This window comes from Neophocaena asiaeorientalis, unplaced genomic scaffold (assembly GCF_003031525.2).
Source record: "Neophocaena asiaeorientalis asiaeorientalis breed wild unplaced genomic scaffold, Neophocaena_asiaeorientalis_V1.1 scaffold62, whole genome shotgun sequence".
Taxonomy (NCBI): Eukaryota; Metazoa; Chordata; class Mammalia; order Artiodactyla; family Phocoenidae; genus Neophocaena; species Neophocaena asiaeorientalis.
The window spans coordinates 2,087,254-2,114,439 of record NW_020175191.1 but is presented as its reverse complement, the minus strand read 5'-3'; the positions used below and the strand labels follow the sequence as shown (position 1 = coordinate 2,114,439).

The following is a 27,186-nucleotide window of genomic DNA, read 5'->3' as shown; positions in this document are numbered from 1 at the left end:
ATTTGTTTTTCTTTGAGGCATTTGTATTTCTTCTTTTGTGATTCCCTCTTAATTTTCTTTACTCATATTTCTATTGGGATGTTTTTTGTTTGTAAAAATCCCTATGTATTGTAACTATTAACTTGTTTTTCTTACGTTACAGGTTTTTCTCATTTTTTTCTTTTAGCTTATGTTTTTTCTTTACTCATAATTTTTTTCAGTTTCTTTTTTCTTTACTCACAGAGTTTTATTTATGTGTTGTCAGATCTGTCTTTTCCTCTGAGGTTTCTTTTTTAGTGGCAAACTTAGAAAGGCCTTCTCTCATTTAGTGTTATAAAATACCTACATTTTCTCCTAGTACATCTGTGATTTCAGTATTTACATATTTTATCTACCTGGTATTGATTTCAGTATAGAGGGAGAAATTTAGTTTAACATTCTTTCCAAGTAATTAGGCGGTTGTAGCAACATCATTTGTTTAATAATTTATTATTTCTCAACTAATCTGAGGTGCTATCAAATTTTATTTCTGTTGGGATTAAATGTTCTTAAGAGGGGCATTCAAGCACTTCGAATTAGAGTGAATACATCAAAACTTAAAAAGTAATGTCATCTTTTTGCGTTAATGAGAATGCCCTGTTGCTGAAAATGATGGAGTTAATGTGAGAAGCTGTCTAGTTATCCAGGGCACTGCTAATGAAGATGATCTTTAAATTTATGAACTCTAGAGTTAAAGAAATATATGCACAGGATTTTAAAACATCAAACAGTGTAGTAGGGTTTATAATGAAAAATCCTGGCCACCTTTCTCTCCAGAAGCAAATACCTTTTTACCAGAGGCAAAAACAATTTCTGTTATTAATGCCTTTTTTTGTTTTGTTTTAAGGGTTTGACAGGAAATTTGTCAGTTTCTTGGTATAATAGATAGGGATTTATTCCCTTTATGGGTTCTCCAAATAGTTAAATGAGCCTTACTTTATCCTCTTCCTCTCCCTTCTACTTTTTGTCAGCTGTGCTTATACATTGTTGAGGCTAATTCATATTCTGCTTTAAAACCATAATTAGGCTTTATATGCTTTGTCAATAGATGTATTCTAATATTTGAAAGCCAACAGATGGCATTTAAAATATTATGGGTAGGTAAGTTTATTGCAGATCCATCTAGTAGGCTAATATTCATATTCTAAGGTTCCAATGGTTTGTTATCACTCAAAGGAATAATATACAAAAGGATCTTTCTTTTCTGTATTTCACCTAGATACTGAAAATCGTGCCACTTTTTAGCTTGGTTCATATTTGGATCATGCTGATTTTTTTAAAAATTCTGTTTTTCCTGTAGTTTCCTTTGTTTTTTTCAATATAAATTTATTTATTTATTTTTGGCTACATTAGGTCTTCATTACTGCACGCGGGCTTTCTCTAGTTTGCGGCAAGCGGGGGCTACTCTTCGTTGCAGTGCGCGGGCTTCTCATTGCAGTGGCTTCTCTTGTTGCAGAGCATGGGCTCAAGGGACGCGGGCTTCAGTGGCTGTGGCATGTGGGCTCAGTAGTTGTGGCTCGCGGGCTTAGTTGCTCTGCGGCATGTGGGTTCTTCCCAGACCAGGGCTCGAACCCATATTCCTTGCATTGGCAGGCGGATTCTTAACCACTGTGCCACCAGGAAAGTCCTTGTAGTTTCTGATTGCCTTATTTTGAGGTGATACCATACACTTCTCTTGACCATATCCCTAATTATCTTCTATTCTGTTTATTGCTTAAGATACATTACTTTTTTCTAGAATCACACTGACCTTCTCTATGACTTTGGCTATTGCTTTTTTTTTTTTTTGGCTGTTGCTTTTTTATATAGCCTCTTTTTGGGGAGAATGTTGGTAGTTACATTGCATTCTTTGCTTTTATCATACCCTCAAGAATGCAGAATTTCAATCATACTGTCTGCTCTAACTCATCACTTTTTACCTGGAAATCTTTTGGAGCTCTGTGTTTTCTTACTTCAGTGTGAAAAGCTTATTTCACAGTTATCTACCATTTGATGTTTATTCTGCCTTAAGCTGTGGTTGTCTTCTTTCTGGGTTTATTTCTTTTCCTTGCTTGACCACATACTCAAGTTATATTCTACGAAAAGGAAGGTATTGAGTCATCATATGTCTGAAAATATCTTTTTCTGTCATTAAATATGATTGATAGTTTAGCTGTAGTCCAGAGGATGTATTTTCTCTTAGGATTTTTTTTTAGCATTGCCCCAGTGTCCTCTGGTATCTAATATTGTTTATGAGAAGTCTTAATGCCAGTGTAATTATTCTTCTTTTGTAAGTAACCTATTTTCTTTTCCTCTCTGGAAGCTTAATTTCATAATGATACATCTTCGGGCTTTTCTTATTTTTTAATCCTTTTTGTTGTTTGGTGGGTACCTTAAACTGAAAGATTCACATCTCCTTTCATTTCTGGGAATTTTTCTTGCTTAGTACCTTCAGTAATCTCTTCATTTTCACTATTACTTCTTTATGAAACTACTGTTGGCTGAATAATAGATCCCTCAGTTTGATTATCCTCGTATTTCTTATTATCTTTTTGCTTTCAGTTCCGGGACATTTACTTGACTTTTGTCTTCTGACAAAATCCTTACATTTCAGCATTGCATGTTTTGGTCTTTGTCAGGCTGCTGTAGGCTGTTTTCACATATCTGGTGATTCTTGGTTGACCCATTCGAATTTAGGAAATCAGCATTGGGCTTACTGGGCATTCTATTTATTTATATTTCAGTGAGGCTTGTCAGTAGATAGGTTTCACTTCAGAGTTAACAGGCATAGAAGTGGGCATTAAAGGATATGTCCAAATACCAGAGGATTACGTTAGTACTATTCATATGGTAAGTTCAATGTGTTTAGAGAAGAACATGCAGGGTTTTTTTGGTTGAAAGTTTATCAGGATGCTTTTGGTTACAGGCAACATAATTGATTCAGACTGGTTCATAAAATAAAATGTTATCCTGTATTTCAAGAAGTTCAGAGGGGTTGACTCTAGGTACCATATAGTCAAATGGCTGAGTGCTGTCATCAAGGAAACAGATCTTTTCCTTTTCTCTCCTCTGTCATTCTCTTTCCTAGGCTTTGTATTTACAGTGGCTTCCATTATGGTTGCTGGATGGCTATAGCAGTTCTAGGTATCACATCTGGATCTGGTTATATTTAAAAGAAGAAGAGATTGTCCTTTACTTCTTTTTTAGGAGCCAGGAAGCTTTGCAGAATTCTTAGCAGATTTCCTCTCATATTGCTAGCCAGACTCGATCAGTTCATGCTCATTCCTAAATCATTCACTGGCAAGGGGAATGAGCTTAGTGTAGTTTGCCAGAACTCATCAGGATCTACCTTTGGAGCTTGTGAATGGGGTTCCATATAGGGTAGGAGAAGATAGCTAATAAAAATCAGAGTTCTTTCAGAGAAATTAAGATGAGAGATGGTTGCTGGTGGGTCACCCACAGTCTTCTGCATGAGGGTAAATGCCTGACTGTCCAAATTTCTACCACTAGGGTGGCATGTGACAGGTTTATGTGCAGATTTCACTTTATTTGCTCCCTTCTCAACCTTACTTCCTTTCTGTCCATTATCATCATACCTGCCTCTTTAGCTGCCATTCCCTTCTTGTATAGTCTAGGCCTGTGGCTTTCTCTGCTCAGTTTCATTAGTCCAAGATACTTTTAATCATTTTTCACCTTCCAGAAATGTGTTGCTCTTGTTCATTCACTAATGCCTTTCATTTGTTGCTTCATATTCATATTATATTTGAGCACATAAAAAAGCAGAAGATAATATAATAAACTCCCATGTATTCAGTATCAACAGTTATCAATTCATAGCCAGTTCTGTTTCACTTATACTCCCATCCATTCTCCCACTATTCTCCCCCACCCCTAGCACATTAGTTTGAAGCCTTTTACTTCTCTTTTAACGCGAAAGGAGGTCATGTAGTTGGCTCAGGTTGCCATCTTGAATTAAGTCTAGTAGAATGCTTTGAGACTTAAAAATGACTCAGGGTAAAGAGACATACAGCCTTGAACTCTGAGTTGTATTTTCTGTTGCTAGACAACTAAATTTTATATATTCAAACACTACAGTTGTGCCAACTCAAAGATACAGCTTCTATATTATTGTGACATACTGAGAGAAGAAGGTAATCACATTCAGCATTACACTATAGTGTGTTAAATGCTGATGATCGAAATCATTGAACCCTTTTCAGCCCTCATCTTATTTAAAATTTGGCATTTTAGTAGACTTTTTGCCTTACTGCTGTTAATACTTTTTTTCCCCTCTTTGCTTCAAAACCAAATCAACTACAGATCAATGAATGAAATAAAAAATCTCCAGTACCTACCTCGGACCAGTGAACCCCGTGAAGTCCTCTTTGAAGACAGGACAAGAGCTCATGCTGATCATGTAGGTCAGGGGTTTGACTGGCAGAGTACGGCTGCTGTTGGGGTTTTGAAAGCTGTACAGTTTGGTGAATGGTAAGTTAATGGAACTCAGCTGCAAGATTGGTTAATGTCTTAAGAAAATGTGGACTCAATTTGAAAGGTTGGGGACAGTTTTTAAAAAATTATGGTAAAATGCACATAAAATAAAATTAAAATCAACCATTTTAAAATGTACAGTTCAGTAATGTTAAGTATATTCATGTTGTTGTGAAACAGATCTCTGGAACTTTCTCATCTTGCAAAACTGTAACTCTGTACCCATTAATCAATAATTCCCTTTTCTCCTCTCCCCCAGTTCCTGGTAAACATCATTCTACTTTCTGTTTCTATGAATTTGACTACTTTAAATACCTCATATAAGTGGAATCAAACAGTTGTTGTCTTTTTGTGATTGACTTATTTCAGTTAGCATGATATCCTCAAGGTTCATCCATATTGTACCATGTACACATGTACCATGTATCATAATTTCCTTGCTTTTTAAGGCTGAATAGTATTCCATTATATGTACATGCCACATTTTGTTTGTCCGTTTATCTGTCAGTGGACACTTGGGTTGCTTCCACCTTTTGGCTGCTATGAACAAATATTTCTTCACGTCCGTGCTTTCATTCTTTTGGATATATACCCAGAAGTGGAATTGCTAGATCATATGGTAATTTGTTTTTTAATTTTGGGAGGAACTGCTATACTGTTTTTCATAGAGGTTGCACCCTTTTACACTCAGTTGGGGCCTGGTTTAAACAAGGCTCAGAACATATTTAAAAACTATTTTACTTTGTTTTTTGTTTTTATGCCTTCAGGGCCTTCGATATTACTGTAGAGTTTGATCTGACGTTAGAGTTTGATTGAATTGTAGTTCAATCACAGGTTAAGTATTTCAAGTTAAAGATCATTTAGCTTTTTTCCCCTCTCTACTTTGAAAGCTGGAAGGTGTGACAGTTGTGTGGCTGAGATGTATTCTGTCCATTTCTTTCCATCCTGATAATGACATTATAGGGTGGCATGGAGATGGTGGGGCAAAGTGGTTAGAGGATTCAAATGCATCTAGTTTAGAATAAAACTGTTTTTAGTCATCGATGTTTTAGTTTTATAACAACTAATTTTAATTTTGAAAAAAAAATGCTGTATTGGTGTTTTATTTTTTTTTTAATTGACTAAAGAAACAAATGTATACCTTGTCCTTAGGAGTTATGCATCTATTTCTTTGCTAGTATAGCAGTTCCCGGAACGGGAAGATTGAAATTTGTCACCTTTTTCCATTATGAGATGCTTGTTTCTAAAGCTTAATTTTGTTGATCTTAGGAGTGACCAACCTCGCATAACCAAAGATGTGATTTGTTTTCATGCTGAGGATTTTACTGATGTTGTACAGAGACTTCAGTTGGACCTTCATGAACCTCCAGTTTCCCAGGTAATAACGTTTGCTTTTTTATCTCTCTTTGAGTGAGATTTTGGAAATAAGTATCCGTACCTATTTAATTTTGCATTTTATCTTATAGTTGGATACATGGGATAGTGAATTTAATTTTATTACTATTAAAGGCTGTTTGTGGAGGGTGTTGAAAATCATTAAAACGGAGCTTCCCAAGCAGAATGCTTAAAATCCTTCAGTCTTTGGGATGCCAGGTGGGCCTGGGATGGTCAGAGGGCCCAGGATAACTCAGTTCTGGCCATGAGCAGTCTCAGCTGTTAATCCCATTGCCCTGCGTGTCCTCACCTGCAAAAGGTTGAAAGACACTGAAGGAGCAGACAAATGTTGCCCTTATGTGGGTCAAAGAATATTGATACTTAGTTGCATTTTGAAATACTTATTTAAGTGATTCCCTAGGCCATCCTAATTTTAACCTGTACTTTTTTACTAGAAATGTAGTAAAATATGAGGAAAAATGTGTCTCAGGAATTGTAGGAAATTTTAGAAAGTTGTATATCATACAGTGTTGTTTAGCTTTAATTTGATCCTACTGTTTTCCTGTGCTAATTATAATATTTTATTTGACTACATCTTTACATATTTTACTTTAAAATCTCATGCAACTTTTTTCCTCTCTTCAGTGTGTGCAGTGGGTGGATGAAGCGAAACTAAACCAAATGAGGCGGGAAGGCATTCGTTATGCTAGAATTCAGCTGTGTGACAATGATATCTACTTCATCCCTAGAAATGTCATTCATCAGTTCAAAACAGTGTCAGCAGTGTGCAGCTTAGCCTGGCATATAAGGCTTAAACAGTACCACCCTGTTGTGGAAGCCTCTCAAAACACAGAAAGCAGTTCTAACGTGGACTATGATTTAAATGGAAAGAGAGAATTAGAAGTTGACTCCCAGTGTGTGAGAATAAAAACTGAATCTGAGGAAACATGCACAGAGATGCAACTTTTGACAACTGCTTCATCGTCCTTCCCACCTTCATCTGAACTTAATCTACAGCAAGATCAGATGACTCAGCCTATTCCAGTTTTAAAGGTGGAAAGTAGACTGGACTCTGACCAGCAACACAATCTACAGGAACATTCAAGCACTCCTGTGTGATATGTACATATTCAAACACATTTTTTAACTTTTTTAAATTTTGATGTGAAGTTATAGTTTTATAACTGGCTTAAGTTAAGTTTTATTGGAGAAATCTTGCCTATAATTCTATAAAGAGAAATGACATTCCACAAATGTCAAGCATATCTTTTTTACACAGATTATGCAAAGTTAAGAGTTGTATCTTATCCCGTTAGTACAGTATGTAATAGTGGGTCTGCTGCTACTTTCTGTTTTAAGGTGTGAGGTAACAATTCAATCTCTTCTTCAAATCAAAATGAGAATTCTCTGGAATAACAGATTCTTATTTGGTAAATAATTCACTTCCTTTCATTTTATCTTGCCTTGTCTCTTGCCATATTTGCTGTTTTTATGATAGAAGATCAGATTTATGGTTTAGTACTTGTGCTTTTATGGCACAGATTCAGTTTCTACAGTAAAAATGGCGTAGGTCGTAGGAAAGAATTCCTGCATCTTGTACATGGGCAAGTCAGTTATTTAGTTCCAACCATAAAGAACCGATAGTTTCTAAGGAATTCAGTGGCTCTCTGATTTCTTAACAAAAGAGAAAGCACAGCACTTTCTGATCCAAACTGTCTTTTTTTGTATCTGTTATTTAAAGCCCAGTGGATATTTCAATTAAAAATATCTAAAGATGAATAGTCCTTGGTCATTCATTCTCCATGGTTCATTAATCTCTTCTAGAATACATGGTAACTGTGGAAGATATTTTGGGTAAAATAGATAATGTTGACATGATACTCTGTTGTTCTGCTTCCTAGCATCCTCACATTCTGTGTGGATACTTTTGCTTCCTAAACTGATCACGAGTATCAAACTTAGAGAATGATACCTATCTTTCAGATGAGGCTGCCATATTTTGTGCATGAAACTTAGGAAAAACTATTTTTGTCACTTGGCATCAACCTCTTCATCATAAAGATCTGTTGAGATACTTCAGTTCACAGTTTCAACTGGTGAATACCTGGGTTTATTTATTATTACTCTGTGTTGCTACTGTCTAATAAAGAATATGGCACTAGACTTCATCCTAGAGTTTCAGGTAGCCTAATCCTTATTAGTGCCTGAGTATTTAACCATTTTTTTTCGAACAGGCACAGTTCATATAGCTAGTGTAGTCTTAACTTTCTATTATTTTAGAATGTTAATGGGATACACATTTCACTTTCTCTTAGTTAATAATACAATAGGCCTTTTGTTTATTAAAGGAAGAGTACTCCCCACACCTAAGACCAGATTCTTGTATCTACCTGGTTATAGTGCAATTTGGAGATTTTTTTTTCTGGAGGTTGAGATTTGGAATATTTACATTAACATAGGCAAAAAAAGATGCTGCTTTATTATGTCTGTCACCATGAAAACTTAGCTGCATCTTTTGAAATATCAAATATGAATTTTCTCTAAAATATTCTGAAATAGGTTAAATCTTATATAAATATTACTTTGTGCAATATTGTTGTGTAGTTAAATGCATATTAGCAAAGTATAGAGGTCACTGTGTAAACCGATAGAAAAGTAACCATCAGCAAATACTGCAGTGATTAGTTAGAATCTGTATTATTCCTTATATATATGTATATGTATGTATTCTCTGTTAAAAAGGATGAAGACAAATAGAGAAACATTTCAATGTAAACCATTTATGAATTGGAAGTGATGTTGGTTTTAGTTATCTTTGTAAATAAGGTAATTAGAATGGTATGAACAGTAATGTGATTATTGCAGGGGTGTTTTAAAATCTTGGGTATAAATTTTAGGGTAAATTCTGGTTTATCAAGGCTAGTTTTTAAGGGACCTGCCTTTGAGGGTGTTTTTTGTTATTTTGTTATTTTAGGGGGAAGGGGTTAATCACAAAGTATGTGGGTTTGGGTTATTTCTTATTTTTGTTTTTCTGTCCAGAAGAATTTCATAGAGCTTTACCAGGCTGTGCAAAGTAAAATTCTTCTCAGGCAACATTTGCTTTTTAAAATAATCATGAAGAACAAGGTTGTTAAAGCAAAAACTTTTAATTTTTTTTCTTGTCTTCCAAGATGCGATTTCCCCATCTCCCACTTGCCATCCAGCAGATGCCATCTGTCATCTAAGCTGGTCATTGCTAATAAACAAGGAGACTGTCTCCTGACAGCCATCACTGTGTATAATCACTCAGGAACCAGCGGATCTGCAAAGACCTACAATCAAAAGCAAATCCCCATTTTCTTTAAAACATTCTACCCTCAACTCCAATATAACATATTAAAAGAGTATAAAAATGTTTAAAATCATGTACTAATAAATTCATTGTATGTTAGAATTGCAATAGAACTGAGAGAGAAACATTTAGCTAGTAATGTATCTGGAAACTGAATGTCTTATGTGAGTATTAGATTTTAATAGCATGCTTTAAAGACTGATGAATATAAAAGCGCAAGTTTTGAGTTTCTTACTTCTTTAAAGCTGTATCCTAGTTTAGTGATACAAATGATAGCAACTTTTCTAAAATCATTAAATTATTTGGTTTGGTGGAGTGAGGCATGGAACAATCTGGCGTCTTCTGACTTGTAAAGTAGTGATGGCAGTGAAGTTGTAACTGAAATGTAAGCTGATCTTCCTTTTTTGGTATGTTACCTGTTGTGCCAGCTCTTTGAGATTACTTGCAGAATGTGGCTATAAGTTTTAGTATTTTGTGGAGCAGAGGGATATTTTTTAAATGTGCTTATGGAAAGGACCCAGTAAATGAGTAAACTTAGTAACTAGAACGATTTTATGGTATTCATTAATCAGGAGAAAAGTCTTCCCCCTGCCCCAGAAGTCATTCTATAATTTCCAAGATACACTAGGAGTAGGATTATGATTCAAAGAAGTATCCCAAATTCATAAAGCAATAATAATCAAAATTACATATTTCTTTCCCTTCCAAAGTTTTTAACTCTTTAAAAATGAATTCCTAGGCTTAATTGTACTTTTAATTTGCTAATTTAGTACTTAGAATTTGTTTCACTGGTACTTTATTATTTTGAATTTAAAGACTTTTGAAAGGTACCCTTTCCCCTTAGAGATAGTTGGAATAACAGTAGACTAATATTAAAAGCTCTTGTAGGGGGAAAATGGGGCTTATCATATAAAATTATTTACTAAACCTTAGGAAAAGGTGTCTTGCATCAGTCTTAATAGGCATAAAGTTCATGCTTAATGACTGGAGAAACTTTTGCTTATTGCCTTTCCCTCTATAATTACTGTCTAGAATGAAAGCTAATTTAGGAACAAGATACCAAAATTCAAAAAACCCCTTACTGCATGTATTCTTTATTATTATTAGTTCATTATTAGATCATTTATTTTCATCTATATTTGCCATTAAAAATTTATTTGCATTTATATCTTTAGAATAATTGAGTTTGTGTCTGATAAATCTGTTTTATCATTGCTACAGGTTTTTAAAAAAAAACTTTCACTAGTACATGCCAGAGGTTCATATTTCTGCTAAGTATTATTTTTTAAAAAACAGGTTGTAGCTGTATTTATTGGTCATGCAGTAAGTAGAGGAAATGTACAAGACAGATGTTTTTCTTTAGCACATAAGGGACCTATCCTCATCCTGAAAGTTTGTTGCTTTAAAAGCAAGTATCTCTCCATAAATATTATGGCCTTCCATTTTCTTCATACATCTTTTAGGATTCACTTGTGCATGTAGTTGAGACCACTGTCTCTTAATATAGCACTTTTCAATTCTCTCTAAAGAAATACTTAATGTACTACTTCTATCACATGTTGTAAATTTTCATGTAATAGTGTTTTCTGTGACTAAACTCCATTTTGATTGGCAGCTAAGACTTTTTTTCCTGTGGCTTTAATTTATCTAAGAGGTCTTTGCATATAGATGAAATGTATAATTTGCCTGGCGGACTATTTGCGTTTTGTGGCCTTAGTTTGTTTATTGACATTAATGAGTGTTTTAAAAAGGTTTTTAATGAATAGTCTTAAATCTAAATTTGTGTGAATAATAATCCTTTTAACACAGTGCTTTTTTGTAGCTGTCTAAGTGTGTTAAATTGTTAAGCTATTTCTTTGTAAAATAGGACAATGGAATGCATAGAGTTTTTTTTTTCCTGTAAAGTATTTTTTTAATAAACAAAGTCTGATTTGTCCTTTACTGATGTTTCATGACAAAATGAATAGCACATGTGAATTCTAGCTACCTGGAACCTGTTTTTAAAGTATTTGTCCCTTCTCTGTCCCCTATTAATTTTTACTAATAGAGATTACAAAATTAGAAAATCTTGACTTTCCTAAAGAAAGTTCATAGATACTGGGGGAAAATTTCATCCATATTGAGAGGCAGTTAGTTTGAGGGAAGAAGAAAAACTATGCTTGGCATTTGTGGCAGTTAACTCCTCGCTGCATAAATTGATTTATCCCTATGAGAATAATCTTAAATTTTTGTTCTGGGGATGTCGATATTTTTGAAAGTACATGCATACAGTGTTAGTTAATGAAGGTGGTTTATAGATGTTTCAGATACCATTGATGTATTAAGTGACATAACTCACTGGATTTTTTCCTCATCAGTTTTTATTTGTGTGAACTTCTCTTTAATTGAGGTACCTGTCCTAAGCACTGATAGCTCTTGTTTATGATTAGGAAAGGAAGAGGGAAGGAACGAATGTTTTTTGAGTAACTGTTGAGGGCCAGGTACTTTTTATGAAGGTAGCTCATTTAATCCTCACAGCCTTGAGTAGGAAGGTAACAATACAATCTCCATAATACAGGTGAGAAAACAGGCTTGTTAGGTTGAATAAATTACCCGAAATCACATAGCTTTTAGTGGGAGCAGGGATTTGAATGCAGTTCTGGGTTCAAAGCCCACACTTTGCTCAGTGAGAGCCTTACCTGATTTCAGTTCTTCCAGGAACTCCCCCCAAGGCCTCTTTGTGTGCTAAGCAATGAAGTAAAATGTTTAATTAGTGTTATTTATGTCTTAAAGCAAATATTTAGATATACAAAAAATGGCTTTCATTTTTCCAGTGTTTTTGTTTTTTTTGTGTGTGTGTGTTTTTTAAAGTCAGCCATTTGTGTTGAAACCAGACAGAATTGTCATGTTCAGCTCTAAGGATGGGAAAAGCTGTCAAGAAGCAAAAGCAGAAAGGAAACCACTGCCAATGTGTGGAATATAAAAATCAAGCCTGGGTGAAATAATTTTAAATTAGTTCTATGGGAGTTACTTTAACTTAGTCGATTTTCCTCATCGGTCAAACGGGGATAATAACTTCCACCTTATGTCGATTTGATAGATAATCAAAAATAATGACGTAAAACATTTAGAACTGCATTTAGGCTTTCTGCAGTGGTCTAATCGTTATCTCATTAGCTTTAACTGACCCAAATGCGACAATGCTGGGCAAGCAAGGTCAGTGCTTCAAGTGAGGTGAGAATGGCCGTTAGGGGTCAGTGTTCCATTAATGGCCAAAAAAGTATAGAGGAGGAAAGAGGCTTAAAACCTTCTTAATGTATCTTTAAATATTCATTTGAGGTCGCTACCGTTCCTTTCTCCTGACCTCTAGCAGCCTGCTTGAATTTTTAACCTAGAAACAGTTCTTCCCGCCGCTACCTTCCCCTACCCTAATTTGGGAAAGTGTCCTGGAACCTGCCCCCCAAGCCTTGGCCCTCTTCTTCCTTTACCCTTGAGCACCCAGAAGGCTTAAGTCCCAGAGCTGCTGAGGGACGGGAGAGGAAAGGAATTAATAAGGCGCAGCCTGCCAGGACTTTCGTCCCAGGACGGCATAAATTCATGAAAACATTCGTTCATTAAGCAAAGGTTGAGAACCTGTGTGCCAGGCTCCTGCCAGGCCCTAGTCTCTGACCTCATGGAGCCCCCAGCCCATTGAGGAAGACCGATAGGATATAATGAAGCACAAAGAAACAGAAAACACAAGATAAGCGTTGCAAAGAAATGAACGGGGAACTATTGGAATATCTGGACCGACCTCCTTTAGATGAAGGGCTGGGAAAGTCATTTGTGAGAAAGTGACCTGAAGGGTGATCTGGGGGAGCTGCTCTTGGCCTTGATCTCCGTGTAGCTCCCCAGCCCCTCGGTCCCGAAGCCTGGCGGAGACTCGGCGGGAAGGCCCCGGGCCGGGGGCGGAGCCAACTTCACAGCGAAACACGGAAAGCGGAAGCCGCGGCCTCGCTGCACCGTGGTCTGCGGAGCTGCTGGTGCCTACCTCTCGGCCGGCTGAGTCACGGCCCTTCCAGGCCCGGCGTAGCGAGGACGCGCGCCCGCCGCCCCGAAGCAGCTGCTACCCGGGCCTTGGGACCTCTGCACTTGACTTTTTCCAGCGGAACAAAGCCGTTTGCCGTTGCCGTAGCGACTGGCAGCCTAGCTAAGACCGCCTTCACTTTCTATCCCCCTCCTTTCCTAGCTCGTTCTTTGCTTATTTTAGGGTCTGTCCGATGACCCTATAGGTCGGGCTTGGAGGGCGCCGGCTCTCTGGCAACAGACTGCCCTCCTCTGGGCGCTGGGCGGCCGGCTGCCTCCGAAGCTGGGGCGGCCTCCGCAGTCTCCATGGTAACGGCCCAGACGGCGTCTCCGCCTCGGGGGGAAGATGAGGCCTGCCTGGCCCGCCGCCTCGCCCCCGGCTTCATGGCCGGGCCGGGGCCACTGAGGAGGAAGGTCCCGGCCACCGGACTGCGGGGCAGCGTGCAGCAGGTGAGAGCAGGACTCCTGGGAGCGGAGGAGGTGGGGTGCAGGTCAACTCCAGCGACCTCCCCTTCTCTTCCAGTTCCCTGCATCCCTGAACACACTCGCACAAAATATCGCAGAGAGGCTTCTCCGGTCGCCACTGCGCCAGAGTTTTTTTTTTTGGTATGCTTTTGTTTTTTTTCCTGGCAAACAGCAGGGGAACGAGACGGTCAGCAACGCATGGAGAGGCTGAGAGAAGCGTTTTCTGAGTTCTACCCAAACTGGGAGAGTACCTTTCAGCAACTGGACTCACTGACTGGTTTTCCTTCATTTTCAGTGAAATCCCATTCTCTGGCTGGAGACACAGATGGCCTCAAATGAGAGAGATGCTATATCGTGGTACCAAAAGAAGGTAATATCAATGTATTTTTATTTGTAAAGCATGCTTCCTGCAAAAAGGTCCCACAAAGAATACCTATCATGTTAATTTTCCCTGAGCTTGGTAGTGCAGGTATTCTTACATGATATCTCTCAACATAAATGGAAAAACTGATGGACAAGGTCATTAGGTCTTTTGAACTCAGTTCCAGGTCCCCGAATAAGATTTTCAACCTCCCATCTCCAGGCTGCATTCACAGTGTCACAGCAATGCTTTGAGAGTTTGCTTCTAATCAAACTGCTGTTTTTTCAGGCATAAAACTTTATCTGCACAGCTCAGATTGGTACTGTCAATTTTAATGAGCTGTCCATTACCTTTTATTTCTCTAGTTTCCTACTGATATTTTTCTTAAGTGGAAGTATCTTTTAAGGTGATATTTAATTTGAAATATTTTGGACATTGCTTTTCAACCTACTTTTAGATCCAGCTAACTTGAATTTTGAAGGAAATAGTCCTAGGAAATAATAATTTATTCTAGCCTCAGAGAAGCACAGAAATTTCCCAGGTATCATATGGATACTTAATAGTTTCATGACTTTTGTGAGACTTGACCCAAATAAAAGGATTTCCTTTGCATCACTTGAATAGCCTGCTTCCTATTTCAGATTGGAGCATATGATCAGCAGATATGGGAAAAGTCAATCGAACAGACTCAGATTAAGGTAAATTGATTTCTTTGATTTTTTCGCTTTGTTTTACTGCTTTAATATGAAGAGTGAATTGTATTTACTTTTTAAAAATTCTGCACTTATCCACCAAATATGGCGTTCTTTGTTCTTTGAGGTGAATAAGGAAAACAACACTGCAAATGGGATGATAAATGACAATTGACATTTGGCCTCCGTATCAGGGAAATAGAAAGGGGTGGTTGGTCTATGATGAATTTGAAAGCAAATGCCCCATATAAATGGGGCTATGGCTAACTCTGGCGGTAGAGTTAGTTGTGGTAACGCAGGCCCAGTATTGCCACAGCTTCAGGGTTCTCAAGAGAAGATGTGAATATGCATTTTTATGTGAAATATCCAGGTTTTTTAGAGCATCTCCTCCTCCTCCTTACCCCCTCTACTTCCTATTCTCCCCCTCCCTCTCCTCCCCCCTCCTCCCCTACCTCCTCTTCCTCTTTTTCTTCCCTGCAAGTCAAATAAAATCCATTTGTTGCCTGAATCTCTTTTTCTATTACTGGTTTAGAGTATGGGCCTAAGTATTTCAGGTTCTTAAACTTTTCTCTACACTGCTTTTGGAACTGAGCAGATTCTTGGAGTTATTGCATGCTAGCCAGGCAACCAAAAATTGATGTGTAATTCAGAATGCCAGGTTATTAATTTATAATAGGGGAGGGGAGGGTTAAATAATCTAATGTTCCAAAATCAAGGTTGTGGGATCAACATGTTTGGGGGGGGATGCAAATTAGTCATGGAAAGGTTGCTTGGGAGCCAAATGTAATTGCCTAGTCTTGAGAGATGCGGAAAATTCTACAGAGCATCCTGCCCTTACAGAATGTCTCTCTATTGACATTAATACTTAGATCTACAGATTCCAGGGTCTTACCTCCTTGGAAAGTACTGAATAATGGCTGGCAGATTTTTGATTTTGGACCTTTCTTTTTTAAAGATTTTTCCATAGACCCTCTATTAACATTAAAAAAAATGTATGTATGGGTGTAATACAACTTAGTAGTTCTATTTATCTTCAAGTCAGATTGATTGGACTGGGATGTTTAAATCTCGGGTGAAATACTTTTAGGGCAAATTCTTTTTGTAAGCACTCACTTAGAAAGTTGTTTGAACTGCATGGTACTTGGCTAGCTTTTCATAATTTTGTACAGTCCTTGATGTTTTATATTAATAGGAGATGGGATTAGGATGAATAAATCCCCCAATTTTATTTTGTAACTCTCTAAGTCCTGTCCTGTTATTCTTTTGTGAGCTCTGAAAAGTATGGGTAGTAGTAAGTCTGGTATAATGGAAAGAGCACAGAACTGAGCATTGGATCTCCTTTTGTGACCTCTGTCTAGCCTTGTGATCTTGAGCAAGCACTGTAGTTTGTCTGGGTTTTGGTTTATTTATCCTTAAAAGGATTTTACTTCCTGCTATAGAATTTCATTACCTACCTCCTTCCCGTACCCAATTTAAATATTTCCTCAACTCTTATTTCCATGCCATTTTATACATACCTTCCTTTTTGTACACCATCTCCTGTGTTACTTGTTAACCTGTGTGTTTTCATGGACCTCAAGGGCAGGCATTGCATTTGTATCCCACTCTTAGAACATTCTGAGTCATACTAGGAACTCAGTATTTCTGTATTTGATTAAACTCCAACTATTATGTATATTTTTATTCATTGTTTTCTCAAAAGGTAATGTATATAATACCTCCTTAATGTATACTTTTTAATTTAGCAGTGGAAAGAATAAAATTAAAGAGAACTCTAAAAATTTACTGAGTTAATGTACCAAGGCCTCCCAGGTGCGAAGAATACAGTCAACAAGACACACATGGTTCTTGCCTTCATGAATTTTACAGTCTAATGGTAGTGGGAGAAAAGCCAAGTTATCTTTTTAAGTATGTTTAAGTCTTAGATGGAAGCTGACCAAAGTATAGGACACGAAGAAGTATTTAATGCAATTTAAAACAGATTACACAAATATACATGTTTTTGAAAACAAATTTAAAAAGAAAAGGAAAGAAAATTAAAAAACCAAAATGAATAACAATATTAACATCAGATCACAATACAATAAAATTAGAAATTACATAATAAAAATATAATTCAAAATTATAAAAAATATAAATTAAAAAAATCTTAACTTGGATCATGAAAAGTGGTAGGAACTGTTCTACAAACATTTACTGAGCTACTATGTTTAAGGCATTTTGCTTGGTGCTGAGCACAGAAGTACAATGCTTGTATAAGCGAAGATAAGTAGCCCAATCCGGTTGGGGTATAAGGTAAGCAGATGAGATGATAGGTCATAAATCAGTTTAGAGCTGAGCTGACTGCTTTACTAAGAACTTTAGATACTGTACTATATAAAATGAAAAAATCTGTATTTTTAAGTAGAGGGGACACATCATATCTGTATTTTTGAAGGATAGAAATAAAAACGTAGATATAACAAAATTTGTAGAATGCTTCCAAAATAATACTTGATGAAATTATATCACTCTAAATGTCTATATTAACAAAAAATGTCTAGATTGACTAGGAAGAAAGAGTTACAATGATTCAAGTTAACATACGAAGAATCTGAGAAATAAAACAATAATAAGTCAAAGTAAAGAAGGGGAAGAAATATCAAAAATAAAACTAAAACAGAGACTTCCCTGGTGGCGCAGTGGTTAATAATCCGCCTGCCCATGTGGGGGACATGGGTTCGATCCCTGGTCGGAGAAGATCCCACATGCCCTGGAACAGTGAAGCCCATGCGCCACAACTACTGAGCCTGCACTCTAGAGCCCGTGCGCCACAACTCCTGAGCCCACGCACTGCAACTACTGAAGCCTGTGTGCTCTAGGGCCTGTGCTCCACAACAAGAGAAGCCACCGCAATGAGAAACCTGCACACTGCAAGGAAGAGTAGCCCCTGCTCACTGCGACTAGAGAAAGCCCGCGCACAGCAATGAAGACCAAGCACAGCCAAAAAACCCCCGAAAAACAAAAAAACCTAAAACAGTGTTCATGTATTCTTCATTTAACAAATATTTGTTGAGCACTTACCTACCATGTGTCAGGCAGTAGGATGGGCACTATATCTATATAATGATGAGCAGAAACACTCAACATTTTTTGGAGCTTATGGTAAAGTGGGAGACAAACAATAATAAAATTAATCCTACTAATGAATAAAAATTACTTTGTGATAAATGCTAAGAAGGAGAGCTACTATTTGCAAGCTATTATAACAGGGCAATGGACCTAGTCAAGGAGGTCAGAGAAGCCTTCCCTGAAGAATTGATGCTTCAAGTGAGATCTGAAGGATGAATAGCAGTTAATTAGGTCAAGAACAAATATACTTATCTGACAAAAACTCTTTCAGAAAGCAGAGGAGGAAGTATGCTTCCCAGCTCATTTTTTGAGACCAGTATTACCCTGATTCCAAAGCCAGACAAAGACAGCACAAGAAAATTTGTCATAACTGTACTACAAAGCTACAGTAATCCAAACAGTATGGTATTTGCACAAAAACAGACACATAGATCAGTGGAACAGAATAGACCACCCAGAAATGGGCAGTGTATTATATGGGCAATTAATCTACAACAAAGGAGGCGAGAATATACAGCAGGGAAAGGACAGCCTCTTCAGAAATGCTGTTGGAAAAGCTGGAAAACTACATGCAAAAAAATCAAACTGGACTACTCTCTCACATGATGCACAAAAGTAAATTCAAAATAGATTAAAAATTTTAAATGTAAGACCTGAAGCTGTAAAACTTCTAGAAGAAAACATAGGTTGTGCATTCTTTGACATTGGTCATAGTAATATTTTTGGATATGTCTCTTCAGTCAAGGGAAACAAAAACAAAAATAAACAAATAGGACTATGTCAAACTAAAAGACTTTTGCACAGTGAAGGAAACTATCAATAAAATGAAAAGACTACCTACTGAGTGGGAGAAGGTATTTGCAAATGGAATATCCAATAAGGGGTTAATATTCAAAATATACAAAAAAATTCATACAGCTCAACATCAAAAAAGCCAAACAACCCAATTAAAAAATGGGCAGAGGACCTGAATAGACATTTTTCCAAAGAAGACATACAGATGACCAGTGGGCACATGAAAAGATGCTCAACATACTAATCATCAGGGAAATACAAATCCAAACCACAATGAAATATCACCTCACACCTGGCAGAACAAATTACAAGCATTGGTGAGAATGTGGAGAAGAGGGAACCCTTTTGCACTATTGGTGGGAATGTAAATTGGTGCAGCCATTATGGAAAACAGTATGAAGATTCCTCAAAAAATTAAAAATAGAACTACCATATGACCCAGCAATTCTACCGCTGGGTATTTATCTGAAAAAAACAAAAACGCTAATTAGAAAAGATATATGCACCCCTATGTTCATTGCAGCATTATTTACAATAGGCAAGATATGGAAGCAACCTAAGTGCCCATCAACAGATGAATGGATAAAGAGGATGTGGTATCTATATACAATGGAATATTACTCAGCCATAAAAGCATGAAATCTTGTTGTTTGCAGCAACATGGATGGCCTTAGAGGATATTATTCTAAGTGAAATAAGTCACACAGAGAAAGACAAATACTGTATGATTTCACTTATATGTGGAATCTAAAAAAATAGATGAACAAACATAACAAAACAGAAAGAGTTACAGATAGAACAAACAGGTGGTTGCCAGAGAGGAGTGGTGAGGGGAAGAAATAGGTGAGGGAGATTAAGAGGTACAAACTTCTAGTTGCAGAATAAATGAGTCACCAGTATGAAATGTACAGTGTGGGGAGTATGGTCAGTAATTATGTAATATCTTTGCATGGACAGATTATATCTAGACTTATATTAGTGGTCATTTTGAAATGTATAGAAATATGGAATCACTATGTTGTATAACAGGAACTAACAGACTATTTTAGATCAATTGAATTTCAAAAACAAACTCATAGAAAAAGAGATCAGATTTGTGGTTAGCAGGTGGGGGGTTTGGAGGAGGGGGAATTGGATGAAGGCAGTCAGAAGGTACAAACTTCCAATTATAAGATAAATAAGTACTAGGACTGTAATGTACAACATGAATATAAATAACGCTGCTGCATGTTATATATGAAAGTTGTTGAGAGTAAATCCTAAGAGTTCTTATCACAAGGAAAAAAAATTTTTTTTCTATTTCTTTAATTTTGTATCTATGAGATGGTGGATGTTCACTAAACTTATTGTGGTAATCATTTCATAATGTATGTAAGTCAAATCATTATGCCATATACCTTAAACTTATACAGTGCTGTATGTCAATTATATCTCAATAAAACTGGAAGAAAAAAAATCCTACCTGAGGCATAATATGGAGCTTTTAATAAACTATCATACTGATTTATTAAAAAGAAAGAAAATTTGTCCTAAACATAAATGTAAAAATCTTTAATAAAATATTAGCAAACCAAATTCAACAACATGTAAAATGGATTATCTACCATGACCAAGTGGGATATCTGAGAAATATGTTGTTGGTTTAAGATAAATTAATGTAATATATCATATTAATAAGGGATAAAATGCATGGTCTTTTCAGTAGAGACAGGAAAAACATTTGACAAAATTCAATGCGCATTACTGATAAACTAGTAATTTCTTCAATCTGTCAAAGGGTGTCTATTAAAAAACCTGTCATTGGGATTGACATATATACACTAATATGTATAAAATAGATGACTAATAAGAACCTGCTGTATAGCAAATAATAATAATAAGTTATCATGTATTAAAAAAAAAAACAAAAAACCTACAGCTTACACTATAGTTAGGGATTAAAGACTGAGTGCTTTGTCCCTCAAATCAGGAACAAAGCAAGGATGTCTGCTCTCACCACATCCATTTAACGTTGTACTAGGGATTCTAGCCAGTGTGGTAAGACAAGGAAAAAGAAATAAAAGGCATTGAGAAAAGAAAATGATAATTGGTTTTATTCATGGTGACATGATCCCATATTTAGAAATTCCTGAGGCATTACTGACAATAAATGAGTTTAGCAAGGCCTCTAGATTTAAGATCAATATACAAAAATTATTTGTATTTCTATATACCAGCCATGAGTATTCCAAAAATGAAATTAAGAAAACAATTCACTCACAATACATCAAAAAGAGGAAAATACTTAGGAATAAGTTTAACATAGTATGTATAACCCCTGTATACTGGAAACTACGAACATTGCTAAGAGAAATTAAAAATCTGAAGAAATGGAGTAGCATTTCACACTTGTAATCTGAAAGACTTAACATTGTTAAGATGGCAGTTCTCTCCAAATGTATCTATAGATTCACTATAATCCCTTTAAAGTTCCAGCAGACTTTTTTCTTTTGGTAGAAATTGATAAGCTAATTCTAAAGTTGATAAGGAATATAAAAGACCTAAAATATTCAAAATAAGTTTAAAAGGAATAGAGTTAGAGGACTTACTGGATCTCACAATTTACTGTAAAGCTGTAAGTAATTCAGATAGTGTAGTATTGGCATGAGTAATAGGTCAATGGAACAGAATAGAAAATCTAGAAATAAATCCTTACAGTTTTGATAAATTGATTTTGACAAAGATGCCAAAATAATTCAGTGAAGAAATGATAGTCTTGTTAACAAATGGTGCTGGAACAATTGGATAGCTACATGTATAAAAATGAACTTTGATTCTTACCTCACACTGTACACAAAAATTACTTAAAAAGGATCATGGACTTAAGTGTAAGCACTAAAAGTCTAAGGTTTTCTAGAAGAAAACGTAGAAGATCTTTGTTAGTCAGGATATGGAGGAACCAGAACTCTCATACACTGCTGGTGGGAATGGAAAGTAGAAACATTTAAATATATATACTTCTCATATGACCCAGCATTTCCACCCCTAGTTATCTACCTAAGAGAAATAAAAACATATGGGCACATGCAAATATTCATAGCAATACTATTCATAATTGCCAAAAACTAGAAAAAAAATCCAAATGTCTATCAACTGGTGAGTAGGTAAACCAATGTGTTATATCCATACAATGGAACATGACTCAGCAATAAAAACTATTAATACATGCTACAACATGGATGAACCTCAAAAATGTTCTGCTAAGTGAAAGGGACCAGACACAAAAGACTATATTCTGTGATCCAGTTTATATGAAATTTCTAGGAAAGGCAGGTTTACAGAAATAGAAAGCAGATCAGTGTTTGCTTACAGCTGGGGGATAGGAACAGAGATATATTGCCATTCTTATTTTTCTGTTGATGGAAATGTACTAAAATTTGAGTGATGATGGTTGCACAACTCTATAAATTTACCAGAAATCCGCCAAATTAACTACTAAAACTACACTAAAAATAGGTGAGTTTTACAGAGTATTAATTATACCTCAATATAGCTATTTTCTTAAATCACATCAATAGAAAAAAATAGGAGAAATCATAATGTAGTACACAACAAATTCATATATATTCCCAATGAAAATTGTCTTCTAAATTTTCTTAATTGAGAAAATATATTAAATCTAAGGTCTAACATTATTTTCAGTAATGAAGCTCAACTTAGTCCCCCCCCACAAAAGAATAAAACAAGAATAGCCCCTATTACTATTATTTAACATGCTGTTTGAGATATATTTGCTAAGATGAGCAAAACATTCTAATTAATATTATCTTTGCTTTTAAAATATTTGTTCTTTTATTTTTCGAATTAATATTAAAATAACAAAAATCAGTGTTTGAAAATGATATGATTTTACACCTAGGAAATTTTAAATGGCTAATCATAAACACACAGGTGATTTCAGCTGTATTTGTAACCTTTTATTTCTTGAACTGGATAGTGGGTACATGATAGATGAGACACCTCATTAAAGATGACAGTTGGAATATGTGCATTAATCTCCATCTGATTTCTTCTGAAAATTCTCTAAAATTATAATAAATAAGGAAAGAAATCAGCCTACAATAGGAGTGAAAGAATGGGAGAGAAGACTACTATCAAAGAGAGCTGTTAACACAATTTTGAAAGTTGGAAAATGGATGTAAAGAAAGTAAAAATGTTAAGTGTCTATAGTAGGGGATGCCAGTGTGAAACAAGTGAATTCCCTGTTTTAAAACAGCTGTATTTAGTGGTTACCAGTGGGGAGAGGGAAGTGGGGAGGGACAATATAGTGGTAGGGAATTAAGAGGTGCAAAGTATTATCTATAAAATAAGCTACAAGGATATATTGTACAACACAAGGAATATAGCCAATATTTTATAAATAACTATAAATGGAGTATAACCTTTAAAAATTGTGAATCACTATATTGTACACCTGTAGCTTTTATAATATTGTACATCAACTATTCTTAAATTTAAAAAAGATTAGAGGAAAACGACCCCTGTATTTAATTTCTGAAAGACTCAGGAATTAGATGCATCAGGTATATCTGCAGGTATGAGGTAGAACTGGAAATAGGATTGTTTGAGCATATGTATAAGGGGCAATAGACCTGCCCCCAGATCCTCCACCTTATTCTACACAGCCTCATAGTTACCTTATCTTCCTCTGACAGAAGATTGAAGTTTGCTCTCTGGAGAGGCTGAAACAGAGAAGTTCTGGATTCTGGAATACCATACACAGATGAGAATGGGGTGAAATACTGTACTCACAAAGGAGATTAAGTAAAAGTCTGGTGGCCAGGCTTATAATCTCTAAACAGAAGACTGGAATTTCTTTTTGCACAAGCTGACTGAAAAGACCTAAGGATACTGGAAGTGAAATGGCTGACTACTCTCTACAATGAGACCACTGTTCAATAAGCTTCCCCTACTGCACACTGAATGGGCATTCAGCATGTTAGTGCCTGACTCTTAAGTATAAATGGATAATTGAAGATGCTCAAATATTTGAGACCTAAAGAAAAGGAAGGAAAGAGATTTTAAAAAATGATACAGGAATGATAAGAATACTATTTTTAAAGATATAATTAATATATTTAAAGAACTGTGTACTATTTTTTAAAAAGTCTATAGATGAAAAAGTAAGAGAACCAGAAAATAAAAATAACCAAAGTAAATTCAGTAGAAAAGTTGGAAGATAAAGTTGAGGCCATTTCCCAGAAAAATAGTGTGAAAGAATGAGGAAAAAAAAATAGAAAAGTGAGTGCAGTTCATGTAGGAAGCCTAAAATCCAACTAGTAGGTGTTCCAGGAAACAGAAATATGTGGAGGAGAAGAAATTATCATATAAATAATATTTTAAAATTTCCCAGAGCTGAAATACACATATTTACAGATCAAAAGGATCTTTTGAGTGATCAGCATTATTATGAAATTTCAGAACTAAATTTTAGAAAGATTCAGTTCAATCTGCCTCTTGTGTTTCTCCTGTGAGTCTCCTTTATTCACACAAAACACCACTTCTGGTCACTAAATGTGTGGAGATTTTTCCCTACACCAGGCAGTTCTCTGTGACACCAGCTGGGTATCCTACAATTCAACTCATTTCTGACACTGTGTACCTGGAGGTAGTGTCAGCTCACACAGGTTAAGGGCTTGGTCCCACAAGACTGCTCCTTACCCCACTTTGGATGCCAACTGCAAGAAGTAGGTCCTAGGTTACCCCCAACTTCTGTCCAATTTGGCTACAGGTCAGAATTTCTCACAACCTTCTCCTCAGGTTTGATTAATTTCCTAGGGTGGTTCACAGAACTCAGGGAAACACTTCCTTAAACATTTACCAGTTTATTAAGGAATATGATAAAGGATACAGATGAATAGCCAGATGAAGAGGTACATAGGATGAGGTCTGGAAGGGTCCAGAGCACAGGAGCTTTTGTCCCTGTGCAGTTTGGGGTATGTCACCCTACTGGAGTGGATGTATTCACCAAGCTGGAAGCTCTCTGAACTTCATGGAGGCTTCATCTAGTAGGCATGATCAATCATTAACTCTGTTTTCAGCCCTTCTCCCTTTGCAAGAGAATGGGGGAGAGGGAGGGCCTGAAAATTCCAAGCTTCTAATCATAGTTTGTTCCTTCTGGTGACCAGCCCTCATCCAGGAGCCATCCAGGAGCCCACCTAGAGTTGCCTCATTAGAACAAAAGGCACTCTTGTCACCCAGGAAATTACAAGGGTTTCAGGAGCCCTGTGTCAGGAACTGGGGACAGAGACCAAAATAAATTTCTTTTTACAAATCACAACATCACAATAACATTTGAAATTAGAGCCTGTATTAAGCAGGGAATAGAGAGAAGGATCAAAACAGATCTTATACAAGATTGGGAGTCAGAATGACATTGGGCCTCTCAGCAGCAACTTCTGGCTCATTGGAAGTTAGAAGACGATGGAACCTTCAAAGTTCTCAGAGAAAATGGCTTTCAATCTAAAACTTTATGCCCAGTCTAACTATTAGCCAAGTATAAAGGCATCACATGAAGATATAGTCAAACCCTCAGAGTCTAAAAAGTGTGTCACTCATGTCTCCCCTCAGAGGAGGACATGCACTGTATACGAGTGAGTAGGCCAAAAAAGAGGAATCCATAGTATCAGGAGACAGGATGGCTGACACAGAGAGAGGTAAAAAGAATTCTGGATTCTTAAGAGATGTCCCAAGATGAAGTTCATTTATTAGGCTAGAAAATAACAAGACCAGAAAGGAGCAGGCAGACAGGAAACTGTGGTATGTAGACATCTTCAAGGAGGAAAAAAAAGAAACCAGTGTTTGTTGTGTTTGAGCACTCTGGGAGCAGATTTGTAACACTTATAGGGAGTTTCAAAATGAATTAGTAATCTATATGTAGAAAGTTAAGTGAATGAAAAAAATGCAGCTTGTCATATATGGCCTTTCTTATGTTGAGTTTCTTTCCCTCTGTAGTCACTTTGCTGAGTTTTTATCATAAATGGGTGTTGAATTTAGTCAAATGCTTTTTCTGCATTTATTGAGATAATAATATGATTTTTATCCTTCGTCTGGATAATGTGGTGTATTCGATTGATTTGTGGATGTTGAACAGTCCTTACATCCCAACATAGGAGCACCTAAATATATAAAGCAAATATAAACAGACCTAAGGAGAGACATAGAGAGCAATGCAGTACTAGTGGTGGACTTCAGTATCCACTGAAGTATTTCAACAATGGATAGATCATCCAGACAGAAAATCAATAAGGAAACGTTGGGCTTGAACTGCACTTCAGACTAAATGAACCTAACAGACATATACAGAACATTCCATCCATCAGCAGCACAATACACATTCTCCTCAAGTGCACATGAAACCTGCTTCAGGATAGATCATATGTTAGGCCATGAAACAAAGTCTTAACAAATTTAAGAAGATTGACTTTATATCAGGTATCTTTTGACCACAGTGTTATTAAACTAGAAATCGATAACAGGAGGAAAACTGGAAAATTCAAAAATATGTGGAAATTAAACAGTATAATCTTGAACAACCAATGGGTCAAAGAGTCAATTAAAAATTTTGAGACAAGTGAAAAGGAAAAATTTTATACACTTACAATGAACTGTCTGCAAAAGAAATTAAGAAAGCAGTTCCATTTACAATAGCATCGAAAAGAATAAAGTGCTTAGGAATAAATTAAACAAGGAGGTGAAAGATCTGTACACTGAAAAATATGGAACATTGATGAAAGAAATTGAAGAAGACACAAATGAAAGATAGCTCATGTTCATGGATTGGAAGAATTCCTACTGTTAAAATGTAATGTACAACATGATAAATGTAATTAACACTGCTGTATGTTATATATGAAAGTTGTTAAGAGAGTAAATCCTAAGAGTTCTCATCACAAGGAAAAACTTTTTTTTCTATTTTGTTTATTTTGTATCTATGTGAGATATTGGATGTTCTCTAAACTTGTAATTATTTCATGATGTATGTAAGTCGAATCACTGTGCTGTACACCTTAAACTTATACAGTGCTCTATGTCTTTATATTTCAATAAAATGGGAAGAGAAAACAAAATCTATTATTTGGAAAAGGAAAAAAATATTGTTAAAATGTCCATACTACCCAAAGCAATCTACAGATTCAAAGCAATCTCTGTCAAAAGTCCAATGGCATTTTTAACTGATACAGAAAAAATAATCTGAAGATTCATATGGAACTACAAAGGGACCCCAAATAGCTAAAGCAATCTTGAACAAGAAGACCAAAGCTGGAGACATCTCATTTCACTTTCTGATTTCAAATTATATTACAAAGCTATAGTAATAAAAACAGTATGGTACTGGCATAAAAGACACATAGAGCAGTGGGACAGAATAGAGAGCCCAGAAGTAAACCCATGCACATAGGGTCAACTAATCTTTGGCAAAGGCACCAAGAATACACAATGGAGAAATGACAGTCTCTTCAATAAATGGTGTTGGGAAACTGGAT

At 36.1% G+C, this 27,186-nt stretch overlaps 2 protein-coding genes across 5 annotated transcripts in view; both read left to right on the top strand.

Annotated features, from left to right (window-relative positions):
• Window positions 1-11,127, top strand: part of RSBN1 (round spermatid basic protein 1) — a 42,936-nt gene extending 31,809 nt beyond the window's left edge. For both annotated transcript variants that reach the window (XM_024764873.1, XM_024764872.1), the window contains 3 exons: window positions 4,318-4,485; window positions 5,758-5,866; window positions 6,508-11,127. In XM_024764873.1, the coding sequence (XP_024620641.1) occupies window positions 4,318-4,485; window positions 5,758-5,866; window positions 6,508-6,981 (751 nt within the window). In that variant the 3' untranslated portion in view covers window positions 6,982-11,127. The remainder of the gene's footprint in view (window positions 1-4,317; window positions 4,486-5,757; window positions 5,867-6,507) is intronic.
• A 2,062-nt stretch (window positions 11,128-13,189) lies between these two features.
• The window catches only part of PHTF1 (putative homeodomain transcription factor 1), a 64,395-nt gene continuing 50,398 nt past the window's right edge, over window positions 13,190-27,186 (top strand). For all 3 annotated transcript variants that reach the window (XM_024764794.1, XM_024764795.1, XM_024764793.1), the window contains exons 1-3: window positions 13,190-13,687; window positions 13,998-14,072; window positions 14,705-14,761. In XM_024764794.1, coding sequence (XP_024620562.1) covers window positions 14,028-14,072; window positions 14,705-14,761 — 102 coding nt within the window. In that variant the 5' untranslated portion in view covers window positions 13,190-13,687; window positions 13,998-14,027. The remainder of the gene's footprint in view (window positions 13,688-13,997; window positions 14,073-14,704; window positions 14,762-27,186) is intronic.